This window comes from Ictalurus furcatus, chromosome 23 (genome assembly GCF_023375685.1).
Source record: "Ictalurus furcatus strain D&B chromosome 23, Billie_1.0, whole genome shotgun sequence".
Classification (NCBI taxonomy): Eukaryota; Metazoa; Chordata; class Actinopteri; order Siluriformes; family Ictaluridae; genus Ictalurus; species Ictalurus furcatus.
In genome coordinates, this window is record NC_071277.1 from 2,575,443 (window position 1) to 2,588,952 (window position 13,510).

At 41.6% G+C, this 13,510-nt stretch overlaps 1 protein-coding gene and 1 non-coding gene across 4 annotated transcripts; both read left to right on the top strand.

Annotated features, from left to right (window-relative positions):
- Window positions 1-109: 109 nt before the first annotated feature.
- Window positions 110-9,916, top strand: klhl15 (kelch-like family member 15). 3 transcript variants are annotated; one of them, XM_053612136.1, is made up of 5 exons: window positions 379-418; window positions 2,557-2,644; window positions 3,207-3,308; window positions 4,062-4,773; window positions 5,784-9,916. In XM_053612136.1, the coding sequence occupies exons 3-5, from the start codon at window positions 3,289-3,291 to the stop codon at window positions 6,891-6,893; spliced, it is 1,842 nt and encodes a 613-aa protein (XP_053468111.1). In that variant the 5' UTR covers window positions 379-418; window positions 2,557-2,644; window positions 3,207-3,288; the 3' UTR covers window positions 6,894-9,916. The 3 variants fall into 3 exon arrangements, with proteins under 3 accessions (XP_053468109.1, XP_053468111.1, XP_053468110.1); XM_053612134.1 differs by lacking the exon at window positions 3,207-3,308 and having other exon boundaries at window positions 110-418; XM_053612135.1 differs by lacking the exon at window positions 379-418 and having other exon boundaries at window positions 1,765-2,644.
- A 3,130-nt stretch (window positions 9,917-13,046) lies between these two features.
- On the top strand, window positions 13,047-13,120 carry trnat-agu (transfer RNA threonine (anticodon AGU)). The gene has a single exon. It is a non-coding gene; the product is annotated as a tRNA-Thr (tRNA).
- Window positions 13,121-13,510: the final 390 nt, after the last annotated feature.

Sequence of the window (13,510 nt, forward strand, 5' to 3'; positions counted from 1 at the left end):
ACCCCCCCCTCAACACACCCACCCACCCACACACCCTCCCCCTCGTCCCACCTCGCCCCCCCTCAGCGCTTCCTACGATTTTTACATCTCGCCCTGAGAGGCGTTCTATTCTGCACTCCAACACCTCCACATCCGGTCGCCCGGATCTTCTGCAGGAAATGACGTCAGTGCAGACAATAATATGGCCTCTAGAATGGCTGGAAAGGCTGTAGGCAAGCATAATGTTGTAATTCCGTCAAAGTAACGTTGGTTTGTTGGCACGCAGGGTCGCGTACGGACGAGATGTCACCACCGGTCATGATTTCTTTTTACGTCCAGTCTTTCTGAGCTCTAAAACAAGTTAATCACCGGCCCTCCATGTCAGAAGGATCCCGGGCTCCGTGGTCGAAGCGGGGTTGTGTGGAGTCGCATCGCCGAGGTATTTAAACCTCTAACGTATGAAGAAGAAGAAGAATTAATAATACTACTACCGCCGCCGCTCGTGCTCTCTGTAGCTGTGGGGGGGTAAAATGACGTCATTGGGAAGCATGTCGTAGTAACTGAAGCGGTTTGGCTCTGTAACTGTAACACTGATTAATAACACTGCTAATGCCATTTTACCTGCTGGGTTACAGTGTAACAGTCTCTCTCTCTCTCTCTCTCTCCCTCTCTCTCTCTCTCTCTGCCTCATTAATCATTCATTAATCAGTGATTGGCTCAGTGCTTGTGGTTTTCTTTTAATCACCTGGATATATGTTGTGTTGCTCTGATGTTGTGTTTAAAGAGTAATGGAGTGTGCATCTGTAAATCCTTCATCTGCTTATTAAACACGACAGTCACTCACTCCTGTCACATTAACACCCTGACCGCTTGGCTCTTTTTAGTTGTCTGCTCTTGCCACACTTCATCACACTTTTTGACATACTTTACAACCAGTAGTAGTTTTTATGATTGTCTTCCACATGGCAGAGTGGTTTTACATAAGGAAAGACTGAGAGAGAGAGAGAGAGAGAGAGAGAGAGAACAGAGTATACTTCACATCACGGTTGACACTTTGATGTGAATTTGCTGTCGCTTGTTTCAAACTGTGATTGCCGTGATAATTAATCCCGATTTATAGTATTAAGATATTGTGTTAACAAATTAGTACTTTTATTATGTAAGGAATAAAACACAACACTGCAATAGTAACCTTGTGGTCTGATAGGAAGCAGAGTTACCGTTACGACGGCAAAAACCTTTGTTTGTTTATAACGGCATGTCTTGAAGTGTTTTATTCCGCTTATACTACAACAGTTTGCCAACAGTTCGAATGTTGTTGTTGTTGTTGTTGTTTTTTTTATTTGTTAAAGAATAGCATCTTGGTTTTTTTTTATCCATTTCCAGTCACATTTAATGTTGTTGAACATCCACAAGAGGTTCTTGTGTTACTTATAATAAGTTAGTTATCGCTTACTTTATCGCAGCGATAAACAGTAGTCCCTTCACTGGCCTTTCTTTTTTCTGAGTTAATAATACAAAAAAAAAAAAAAATGCAGACCGTTGTGAGCACGGAGCATGCACGTTCTCTCCGTGCTTTGCGGGTACTCCGGTTTCCTCCCCAGTTCAAAGAAATGCATACATTGTAGGCTGATTGGCCTGTCCAAATTGTCTTCAGTATGTGAACGTATGCGTGATTATACCCTGCGATGAGTTGGCACCCTGTCCAATGTACGCCCCCCCCACACACACCTTTTGCCTCGAGTTCCCTGGGATAGGCTCCAGACTCCCCTGTGACCCTGTGTAAGATAAGCGGTCCCGAAAATGGATTGATGCAGATTGTCATGCCAGTCTCCTTCCTTCAGTAATGTTGAAATAATTGTCTCCTTACAGAACGCTTCCCCACGTCAAGGACTGTACATTTTTCTTTCTAATAACACGTTTTAACGTGACGATTATTAGGCTTAGATTATGTAGCTCGTCCGCCATGCAAGTTCCTGTGAATTAGCTATTAATATGGAAACGATACCACGTTAAAAATGATTTACTGCATTAACGTAAAGCTCTCCGTTATCAATCGAATTACAGTCAGCGCTCCTGTCGGAGCTGCCGTTATAGAAAGTTCATCAACACCTTCTGACCAGTCAGATCGAACAATTGGACAGTACTGTAATCGGAGCAGGATTTTCTGTCCGTGCTGCTGGACGTTCTTTCGTGGAGCGCTCAGCTGGTGAACAGGATTGTAGGATTGGTTTTTTCAAAGGAGGACACACGCCGTATTCCATATCTACGTAAAAAAAAAACCAAATTGTGCGTGGCTGTCTTTATGTTGGTTCAAAATGGAAAGGTGTTGAACAATATTCAGATCGCAAGCATTTTAAGGTGTACATGATTCCAATATCGTCTAATCTCGAGTGTACCGATAACCCGTTAACGCGCCGTGTTTTTTCTTTTCTTTTCTTTCAAATTAGGTCATCGATTTGACACTACTAAAGCGTTCCAATGTTTGTTTGTTTTTTCTTTTTCTTAAATCTGTGTAAAATGTGTAGGAGTGTTTGTGGTGTTAGTGCAGTAAAATCCCTGTTTTTCACACATTAGAACAGGGGAAACACAAGCAAAGGAAATGTGAGCGTCCTCTCGGCACACTGACAGCGAAGCCGCCGACCGGCCAGGACGCCTCCAAAAGGTACGAGCGCAATGACAGAGCTACTTTATTTTATTTTTAATGTTTTTTACTACTCGTCCACTATTTATTTATTTATTTATTTATTTATTTATTTTTTAAATTTTTTTAGATAATTAGATAAGGAATGGAGAAAAATGATACGGACCAGATAAGACTGTAAGACTATCATCCTTTGCTGATATTATGGTGCTAGAGCTAATTAGCTACTCAATCACCTTTAGTACAGTTTATCTATTCTCATTTCCAGGAAGTCTTCATGTGTTTTTTTTTTTTTTTTTTGGTTTCTTGATGGATTCTAATAAGAAATTTGCTCTTCAATACAAGCATTTGGGACACGTTCGTAGTTGTTGATCAAATGGGCATCTGAATGGTCTAATTATACATTCTAAGTTCTGGGTAGTGATACTTTTCCCAGAAATCTCATCGCATTTTGTGTCTCTGAATGCCTGTATATAAAAAGGGACAAACAATATTTTGGCAAATTGATTGTGAATGTTTCACATGAACTTAATGACTGGGGCATGTTGTCATATAGATGAATATTTGTTGACTTGTCATTTAGGTGAATCCCTCAGAAAAGAGGTTTTTTCCTACGGACACAAAGGGCCACTGTCCTCTGATTGGCTCGGACACCCCCCAGTGACATGCCCGTGGCCAATCAGAGGTGAGTGTGCAGTGTGTGTATGTGTATGCATGTGTGTTTGTACGTGTGTTTGTACGTGTGTTTGTACGTGTGTGTATGTGTGTGTGTATGTATGTGTGTATGTATGTGTATGTGTGTGTGTGTGTGTGTGTGTGTGTGTGTGTGTGTGTGTGTGTGTGTGTGTATGGAAAGAGAAAGTGTGGAGCAGCAAAGTTGGCTCTCACATCACAACCCAAACTGCTGAGGTGTGAATGTTCTTGAAGTCCTTCCAGAAGCTTCTTTAGCATCTGTCAGGTTTTTTGTGTTTGCGTAAGCTCAATATCGCATCAACTCATATAAAAAAAAAATTAGGGTGATTTTTATTTTTCTGTTTTATTTTTCTTCATAAGAAGAATAATGTTTTATTAATCTATGAAGATACTGTATATGACTGCAAGATGTGTAATTTTTTTGTCCTTTAGCTGCGGCTGTGATGTAGGTTTTCATTTCTGTGATGCCATCGGCTTATTATTATATAATGCATTTAAATATAGGACGTTAAAATCAACCGTTACCTGAAATGAACTTTCATAATGTGCCGTTTTATCAGGTGCAATGGCCCTATAGAATATTCTGTACTTGCATACTACTGACTGTAACCCACTTATTGCTTGTATCACCCCCCTTTACCCTGTCCATCAGTGAAAAGGAAGTTCTTTATGAAGACATTCACGGCGCTAGTAATTTGTGCTCTAAAAAATGTTTGTTTTTTTTTCTTTCCCTCTTTCCTTTCAGGTGCTTAATGGCTGGGGACGTTGAGGTGTACCTGTCACAGGTGCATGATGGGAGCGTGTCCTCAGGCTTCCGAGCCTTGTACGAGGAACGTCTCCTGCTGGATGTGACGCTCCTGATAGAAGAGCATCACTTCCAGGCCCACAAGGCCCTGTTGGCCACACAGAGCGACTACTTCCGGGTGATGTTCACGGCAGATATGCGCGAGCGAGACCAGGACAAGATCCACATGAAAGGGCTGACAGCAGCTGGCTTCGGCCACGTCCTTCGCTTCATGTATTATGGCTCGTTGGAACTCAGCATGCCCACAGTGCAGGAGATTCTGCAGGCGGCCATGTACGTGCAGCTCACTGAGGCTGTGGAGTTCTGCTGTTCTTTCCTGTTGGCCAAAATCTGCCTGGAGAACTGTGCCGAGGTCATGAGGCTGTTGGATGACTTCAGTGTAGCTGTGGAGGGAGTGCAGGAACGGCTGGACGCCTTCCTGCTGGAGAACTTTGTGCCTCTGATGTCGAGGCCGGACTTTTTGTCCTACCTGAGCCTGGAGAAGCTGGTGGTGTGCCTGGGCAGTGAACGGCTGAGTCGGTTCCCGGAGATCGAGCTGTACGAGGCTGTGCAGGCCTGGCTCAGACATGACCGACGCCGCTGGAGACACACGGACGCCGTAGTGCAGAACCTGCGCTTTGGCCTCATGACACCGACACAAGTGTTCGAAAAGGTATTCATTCGGTATTGATTTCTTTAAAGCGTAGATCAGTATGCACAATCCCTATGATAATCGTGAAGGATCCAATGCTGTGGAATGATATTAATCCGAAATGCTAGATTGATTTCAGCTTGGATTTGACATATTTTTCTATTTGAACCACGGATATATTTTATGCTATAAATGTAATAATAAGTACATACCTGCCACCATCATGCCAGTGATGTTTCACACAAGGCCTTACATATTGGAGTAATAGTGTGTATCACACAACACTCACAAGTTCAAATATCAGCATTATATTCTATTGAAAACAAAAGATTGGTCCTGCTGTAACACTCCTATTATGCTATGGGTCAATTTGACCAATTTCCACATTTTCTCTGTGAATGTTTTGACTTTTCCTCATTTATTGTCATGAACTTATATTCGAATATTTCTTCTTATGGCTTATCTCAGGATAAGCCATAATAAAGGTTTACTGTTTCAAGCTGTTCTTTGCTGGGGTTTTGTTTGTTTTTGTGTGTGTATTTAAACTCTGGAAGTCATTTTGACGCATAACATGATGATGGGTGTAACTTTATGTCCCCCAGCATAATAGGATGGTTAATAATTGTAACGTTATTGGTTTTTATGGTTTTCTTCAAATTACATTAGACAATTCAGTCCTGAGAAAATGTACAAGGTTCTGTAGAAATACCATTTTCTTTTGTTGCCTGGTGTGTTTAATCTTCAGAGATTTAGTTTTATGCTCCTTAAAACCCAAGGAACGTACATTTATGCTGCATAGTTTGCCCATGCCTATCAAAAAAGTATAGGAGGATTAATTCCTCACTAGCTAGACCTAAATGAAAGGGACACTCTTTTGAAGACGACAGTGCACACACTCTGTGGACTGAGAAGACAAATGTGTAGAGTTGGGTATCTAGGGTTTGACTCGTCACTGATATTTTAAAAGACTTTGTTAATGGATTTGAGTTGACATCATAACAGCGTTGACATGACTTGCTTTTATTCCTTAGGTGAAGACGTCCGAGTTCTATCGTTACTCCCGTCAGCTGAGGCAGGAAGTGGACCAGGCACTCAACTACTTTCATTCGGTGAACGAGCAGCCGCTAGCCGAAACGAAGTCCAACCGGATCCGATCTGTTCGGCCTCAGACGGCCGTGTTCCGAGGGATGATCGGTCACAGCATGGTGAACAGCAAGATCCTCCTGCTGCATCGGCCAAAGGTTTGGTGGGAGTTGGAAGGTCCACAAGTTCCTCTTCGGCCTGATTGTTTGGCCATCGTCAACAATTTTGCTTTCCTGTTAGGAGGCGAGGAGCTAGGGCCAGATGGAGAGTTTCACGCATCATCCAAGGTTTACCGCTACGATCCAAGGCAGAATTCCTGGCTCAGGATGGCAGACATGTCGGTCCCTAGGTCAGAATTTGCTGTCGGTGTGATCGGAAAGTTCATCTACGCCGTGGCAGGACGGACACGGGACGAGACGTTTTACTCGACAGAGCGCTATGACATTGCAGAGGATAAGTGGGAGTTCGTGGATCCGTATCCAGTTAACAAATACGGCCACGAGGGCACGGTGTTGAATGGAAAACTGTACATCACGGGTGGTATCACATCATCCTCCACCTCCAAACAGGTGTGTGTGTTTGATCCCGAGCGCGAGGGAGCATCGGAACACCGCACACGCCGCAATCCCATTCTTACTAACTGCTGGGAGAACAAATCTAAGATGAACTATGCACGCTGTTTCCACAAGATGATCTCCCACAACGGGAAACTTTACGTGTTCGGAGGGGTTTGTGTAATCCTGAGGGCGTCTTTCGAATCCCAAGGCTGCCCTTCAACGGAAGTGTACAATCCGGAAACGGACGAATGGACCATCCTTGCCTCCATGCCCATTGGGCGAAGTGGGCATGGCGTGGCCGTACTAGACAAACAGATCATGGTGCTGGGTGGATTGTGCTACAACGGCCATTACAGCGACTCTATACTCACCTTTGACCCCGAGGAGAACAAGTGGAAGGAGGATGAGTATCCCAGAATGCCTTGCAAACTGGATGGCTTGCAGGTGTGCAGCCTGCACTTCCCTGAGTATGTCCTGGAACACATGAAGCGCTGTAGCTGAGGGTCTCTGAGAAGGATGAGGGGTGAGAAAGGAAAAAAACAAAAAAAAAAAACGTTTACAAATGTGAAAGTAGTCTTCATATACTGATTACACTTTTAAACAGTAGGCCAGTGATTATTTAAGAACAAAAAGCAACATACTTTTTAGGCAGGGGCAGGGGGTGGGTATCGGGGTGGGAAGGAGGGAGGGATTGGTTAATACTGCTGGTTAAGCTGTTTAAGCTTTTTTTCTTTTCCCCCCCAGAATTAGCTTTCTCATTTAAAGAGGACTTGAATAGCAAACGTTTCTGTGGACTTTTTTTGTGCATAATACGATAATACGTCCGTCTGTTCTGTAATCGTAATGTCCTGTACAATAACCGCATACTGCATTTCCACCACGTCGTTAACCGTGAAATCGTCCCATTCCCCTCGTGTTCTGCTTGATGGTGTTTGAGGAAGTTTTGTATGTGTACACACACTCCCACACACATACAGATACACACGTGTGCTTCTTCCACCACTTCCAACTCTGATGCAATTTGCTGCACTTATGAACAACTGGACAAAAATAGACATTTTAAATGTCTAACAAAAAAAACAAAAACAAAAAAAAAATCCTGTTGGTTTTTGTTTTAAGAGTCATTTGTGTTGCTGCCACACACTATGAGCTGTAGAAGGTTTTTGAATTATGATGATTATAAAGATAGTGACACTAATCTGTGATTAAATTTTGCACTCTGAAGGGTGTTTTTTTATTTTTACTGCTAGGCAATAACACTGGTCCTCCACTACTGATGAAAGGGGAAAGGGGGTGAGAGGAGAGTAAAGGTGATCTATACATGTCAATCTCCTGCAAACCTCTGCCAAATATATATTAACACTTTAACCCTGTTTAATTTATTAACTTGCTGTAGACTTGTCTTGATCCCACTAAGATAAACCAGCTGCTGTTTTCAGTTTTGTCACATTTCCTGTATTGTTTCATGAGCAAAGGGCTAAAGGACATATGCATTTTTATTTATTTATTATTATTTTTTTTTCTTCAGAGGGGTCATGCCAAAACATAGGTCTTCAGTCTAATCTGTAAAGAAACATGTGTTTAAAGGCCACTTCTATTTATACAGTATTGTTTTATACATTTGATTAATAATCACACAGAGGTCAGATTGGCTGAATTTCTCAGGATAGAATGTGTTGCTGGACAAATTGAGCTCTATGACTTGTACAGTAAAGGCATATTACTATTTTAACACCTAATACTATCATTTTCGAATTGCTGCCCGAGGCGTTGTAGCGCACTCGGATGAAAGCACTATCTGCCCTCTTCTTCAAACATGATTTGACAGATGTCCATGATCGGTTAGTTTCGTTTGCTTAGCGCCTGGCCGCAGATGGCGGAGGCATTGTCAGGATTCGAACGTGCGAATAGTGAGATGCCGTAGATGGGAATGTGTCAAGCAGATCTGACTTTTGAGAGTTTCTCAAGGTAATATTCATAAATGTTAACATTAGCTCGCTGGCCAATACGCTATATTGGCCAAAAGGTTGTGGACACCTGTCTATCTATCTATTTATCCATCCATCCATCCATCCATCCACAAGAGCATTTGTAAGGGTCGGGCACTGATGTCGGGTGAGGAGTCTTGGGGCACATGAGCATTCCGGTTTATCCCAAAGGTGTTCAATGGGGTTGAGGTCAGGGCTCTGTGCAGGCCACTCACGTTCTCCCACTTGGCAAGCCATTTCTTCATGGACTTTGCTTTGTGCACAGAGATTTTTATCATGCTGGAACATATTTGGGCTTCTTCGTTACAGCAAAGGGAGACTGTAATGCTACAGCATACAACATCATATATAATTGTGTACTTTCAACTTTGTGGCATCAGGTTGGGAAAGGCCCGTATATAGGTGTGGTGGTCATATAGCATAGGAGCTAACCTGACAGAACCTCTGGGAGAATTTTTATGTCATGTTGGTAGATGTTTATAATTAATATAACTCTAGCTGCCTCACGTAATCTAAAACCTATTTGAGTGTAATCATAAAACTGTGTGAGAGCACCGATACACTGGAAAGGCATCTTTGTGGGCTCTAAAGAGATCAGTGAACCATCGCGCATTATCTGTTTAAGGTATATTGGCTATTCTCCACAGTTTTACTTAACTTAATCGTTCTTTTTGTCCAGCTACACATTGTTCGTGAGATTGTTCTACCCGGTCAGTTAAGTTTTATGTAATAACACTCAAATCTCTTCTTCTGTATTATGCTTCCGTCAGTCGTTGGTTATACAATACATTGTGATTTTCAATAACTCAAAGGTGGAGGCTGTCTAGATACGTGGCATCTTTGGGCAGCACTTGTGCCCTTAAGCTAAGCTTTGTCCAATTCAGAAGGCAGCTTTTTCTAAGGCTTCATATTTGCATTTGTGCTCGAATAAGGCAATCCCGTAATAGTAATGTTAATGTATAGTTCTATACATTATAGACTTTTATAAACTTATTATTTATTTTAATATCAGTACATGCCTACCTCATGTCTGTTTCCCCTGGGATTCATTGGCTTTGTACTGATATTACTTATGGTACTGGTTTGAACTTCCTCAAATACTGATTCCCTTATGTCTCTGTCTTGTAGGTCACATGTTTTTCTTTTTCCACAACCAACTGTCAATGTCATGTACATATAGACACCAAACTACAGCCTGAAAGGGTATCTGCTGTGCAGCTTAAGGTATAAAATGCACAGGTCTATCCAGTTTAGAGTTATCCTTGTCACATATATCCCTCTGCAAAATAATCTGAATAAAAAAATCAAAAAAAAATCCAGTTTAATAAAACATAGCCCTGTATCTAAACTGTACTTGAGCATTACTCAGATTACTGACGTATTTACTGTGATCTGATGCTTTATTGCTACTTGGAGACTTTGTAATTTCTTTCCTGAAATAAATGTTCCTATTGTTCAGTTTTTCAGTGGTCTTTTTTTTTTATTATTTATTATTAATTTAAAAAAAAGAAAAAGGTCACTAAAGTTTAATAAACATACAGTGGTGCTTGAAAGTTTGTGAACCCTTTAGAATTTTCTATATTTCTGCATGAGTATGACCTAAAGATTATCACACAATTCCTAAAAGCACATAAAGAGAACCCATTAAACAAACAAGACAACAATATTACCTAGTACATATGGTCATTTATTTACTGAGGAAAATGATCCAAAATGACTTGTCTGTGAGTAACAAAAGTATGTGAACCTCTGGGATTAGCAGTTTAATTTGAAGGTGAAATTAGAGTTAGGTGTTTTCCATCAATGGAATAAGAATCAGGTGCGAGTGAGCGCCCTGTTTTGTTTAAAGAACAGGGATCTATCAAGGCCTGATCTTCACAACACACGTTTGTGGAAGTGTATCATGGCATGGACAAAGATTCAGATTTCTGAGGACCTTTAGAAAAAGAAGAGTTGTTGCTCAGCAGGCTTGAAAGGTTTACAAAACCATCTCTAAAGAGTATGGATTCCACCGATCCACCGTCAGACAGACTGTGTACAGATGGAGGAAATTCAAGACAATTGTTCAGACCCCAGGACTTGTTGACCAACAAAGATCACACCAAGAGCAAGATGTGTAATAGTCCGGAGGTCACAAATAAACCCAGGGTAACTTTTAAGCAACTAAAAGGCCTCTCTTACATTGCCTAATGTTAATGTTCATGAGTCCACCATCAGGAGAACACTGAACAACAATGCTGTGCATGGCAGGGTTGCAAGGAGAAAGCTCTCCAAAAAGAACACTGCTGCAGAAGGCTTCTGGAATAATGTTTTGTGGACGGATGAGACCAAAATAGAACTTTTTGGTTTCAATGAGAAGTGCTGTGTTTGGAGAAAGGAAAACACTGCATTCCAGCATAAGAACTGTATCCCATCTATGATAGTATGTGGTAGTAGTATCATGGTTTGGGACTCTTTTGCTGCATCTGGGCCAGAACGGTTTGCCATCATTGATTGAACAATGAATTCTGAATTATACCAGCTAACTCTAAAGGAAAATCTCAGGACATCTGTCTGTGATCTGAATCGCAAAAGAAAGTGGGTCATGCAGCAAATCAACAATCCTAAGCACACAAGTCCTTCTACTAAGGAATGGTTACAGAAGAATAAAGTTAATGTTTAGGAATGGCCAAGTCAAAGTCCTAATCTTAATCCAATAGAAATGTTGTGAAAGGACCTGAAGCAAGCAGTTCATGTGAGGAAACCCACCAACTTCCCAGAGTTGAAGCCTGGCCAAAACCCAGGCGTGTTTGCTGGTGCTGTGGGGAAGCCAGGCATTTCCAGCTACCTGCTTCCATGAGGAAACGCTGATCCGGATCCCTGATGAGCCACAGGCCTCCACTGATTGAGCATGAACCTACTGCATACCAATGAGTATACATTAGTTAGACATTAGTACAGGAAATGCAGAGTCGGGATCCCCGAAAGAGCTCCGTACTGTACAGCCTTACTTACTGCTTTTATGTCATACCCTCTTCGTGAACTACACTAACTATCTACACTGATTACATTGATTCGCACCAGTGTTTAGCGTCCACAGATGGGCTGGTCAAACTTTTAATCAATTTGTTAATTTGGAATTAAAGTGGCTCAAACCCCATTATTTGCAATGTGAGGTCCCACAAGCCTCCACGGCAGGGACATTTCTGAACATTTTGGGACCCTAAGCAACAGCTAATTCATGGGCCCCACCACCACCACCACCTCACAGATATAGTGTTACATGAAAGATTGAACATCAGGGGTGACAAACTCGAAATCTGCAGGGCCACATCAGCATTTTTGTGAGACACTCAAGAGCTGTAATTGAAGTCTATAATTTGTAACGCAGAAAAATAATGTGGGTCTGCACATGCGCAGAACCACTAAGTAGCACATCTCGATGGGTAGCATGAATCGACAGAACACCTGTCCTACCCCATTTGCTGCCCTAGGCGAGATTAATCCTCAACGCCATTAACGCAGTTATACAACCCTCATATTTCTCCTACTCAAGGATATTTTATTTACTTTCAAAAATGAAAACAAATTTGAAAAAAATAGCCATTGGGTATAGGCATAACCACACACACACACACACAAAGAATATAAACACAACTTTACCATATGTAAAAATGCAGACCAGGTTCTACGGGAGATCAGGAACATCAGGATGTAATGACAGGTGATAGATCCACTGACGAGGCCTCAGAGGCTGAAAGAGAGACCCAAGTCCTGTCTACATGGGTAAGCCATAATGGATCATGTTGGAGTCATGAACCTCCTAATCAAAGCAAAGCTCAAAGTCACAGCATCTCGAGGGAGCATCCTGGACCATCTACAGGGCCCATCACCGTGTCCCCTAAAGATGCCTGGGAGTTGTTTGTCACAAATAACATTGTTGAAGAGATTCTGATGTGTACAACCCTTGAGGGCAAAAGGTCTGCTACAACAAGGGGTAAGCAGAGGATGGACATAACAAACACTTTACAGTTGGTTGTGTGACCGGAAGTCATTCCCTTCAAAAGCTGTTGAAGTTAGAAACGTGCACACCATTAAGGTATGTAACTTTACAGACGGTCCCTAAATTATTGAACGTCCAACGTCAAGCCAACTTTGACTTTTAACCAGTATATACTATTCCTAAGAAAGTGATTGTACCTGTACATGCAAACTTGCACATTAAAAAAATGTTTTTTAATGGATCCTGATTAACATTTACATTAGTGTATATATTAAGGTGTAGTGTATATTTCATTAGTGTAAATGTAAATGTGTAGTATAGTGTATTTTTCAACACGAACACACTGTGTAAACTTCTTCTGGGGGAGAAAATGTTCTCTCATAGTCGTAATGTTTTAAAAGAATCCGTTTACATGTCGAGTCCCAAACTGTAGATAAAACTGTAGTTTGTTCCTGGAGAACATGGAGCTTCAGAGACTGAAGACACAAACTGGAAATAATCTGTTTAAATCATATTTAGCGATAAAACTAATCGGCCAAACCGTAATACTTTCTTTTCACGTGCCTCGGCTGACAAATATTCTAACAGGTTTAAGGAGCGGGCTTTGTTTAAATGATAAGAATCGCTGGTACTTATTATTATTACAAACGCCCTCTTGTGAAATAACGCGCCAATGGTGAGCGCGGCGCCGTGGCTTAGTTGGTTAAAGCGCCTGTCTAGTAAACAGGAGATCCTGGGTTCGAATCCCAGCGGTGCCTTTTTCCTCCTCTCTTCCCTTCTTCTTAAACCCACCCTCGCTATTTAAGAATCAGGGAGTGTCCAGGTTGTGACCTATATGTGTTTGTATATATCTTTGTTTCTACTACTCATTTACTAATGAGGTAACGTTTTTTTCTTTTTAAAGAAAAGAAAACGGGCGTCTCCCAAATGCCTCCCCATTCTACATATAAGGACATGAGAAAAACTACAATGTAGTTAATGTGTTTCCACTTCAGTAAGTGTGGTTTAGAATGTTTATGAAGGAAATGGTTATCATAATGGAAACATTTACGTATATAGCAGGAAACATGTTTAGCATGGATATATGACACTTGATTGTACTAAGTGGGTGGAGCTTAAACCTCGAAGACTTTACTTCTAGGTAAGGG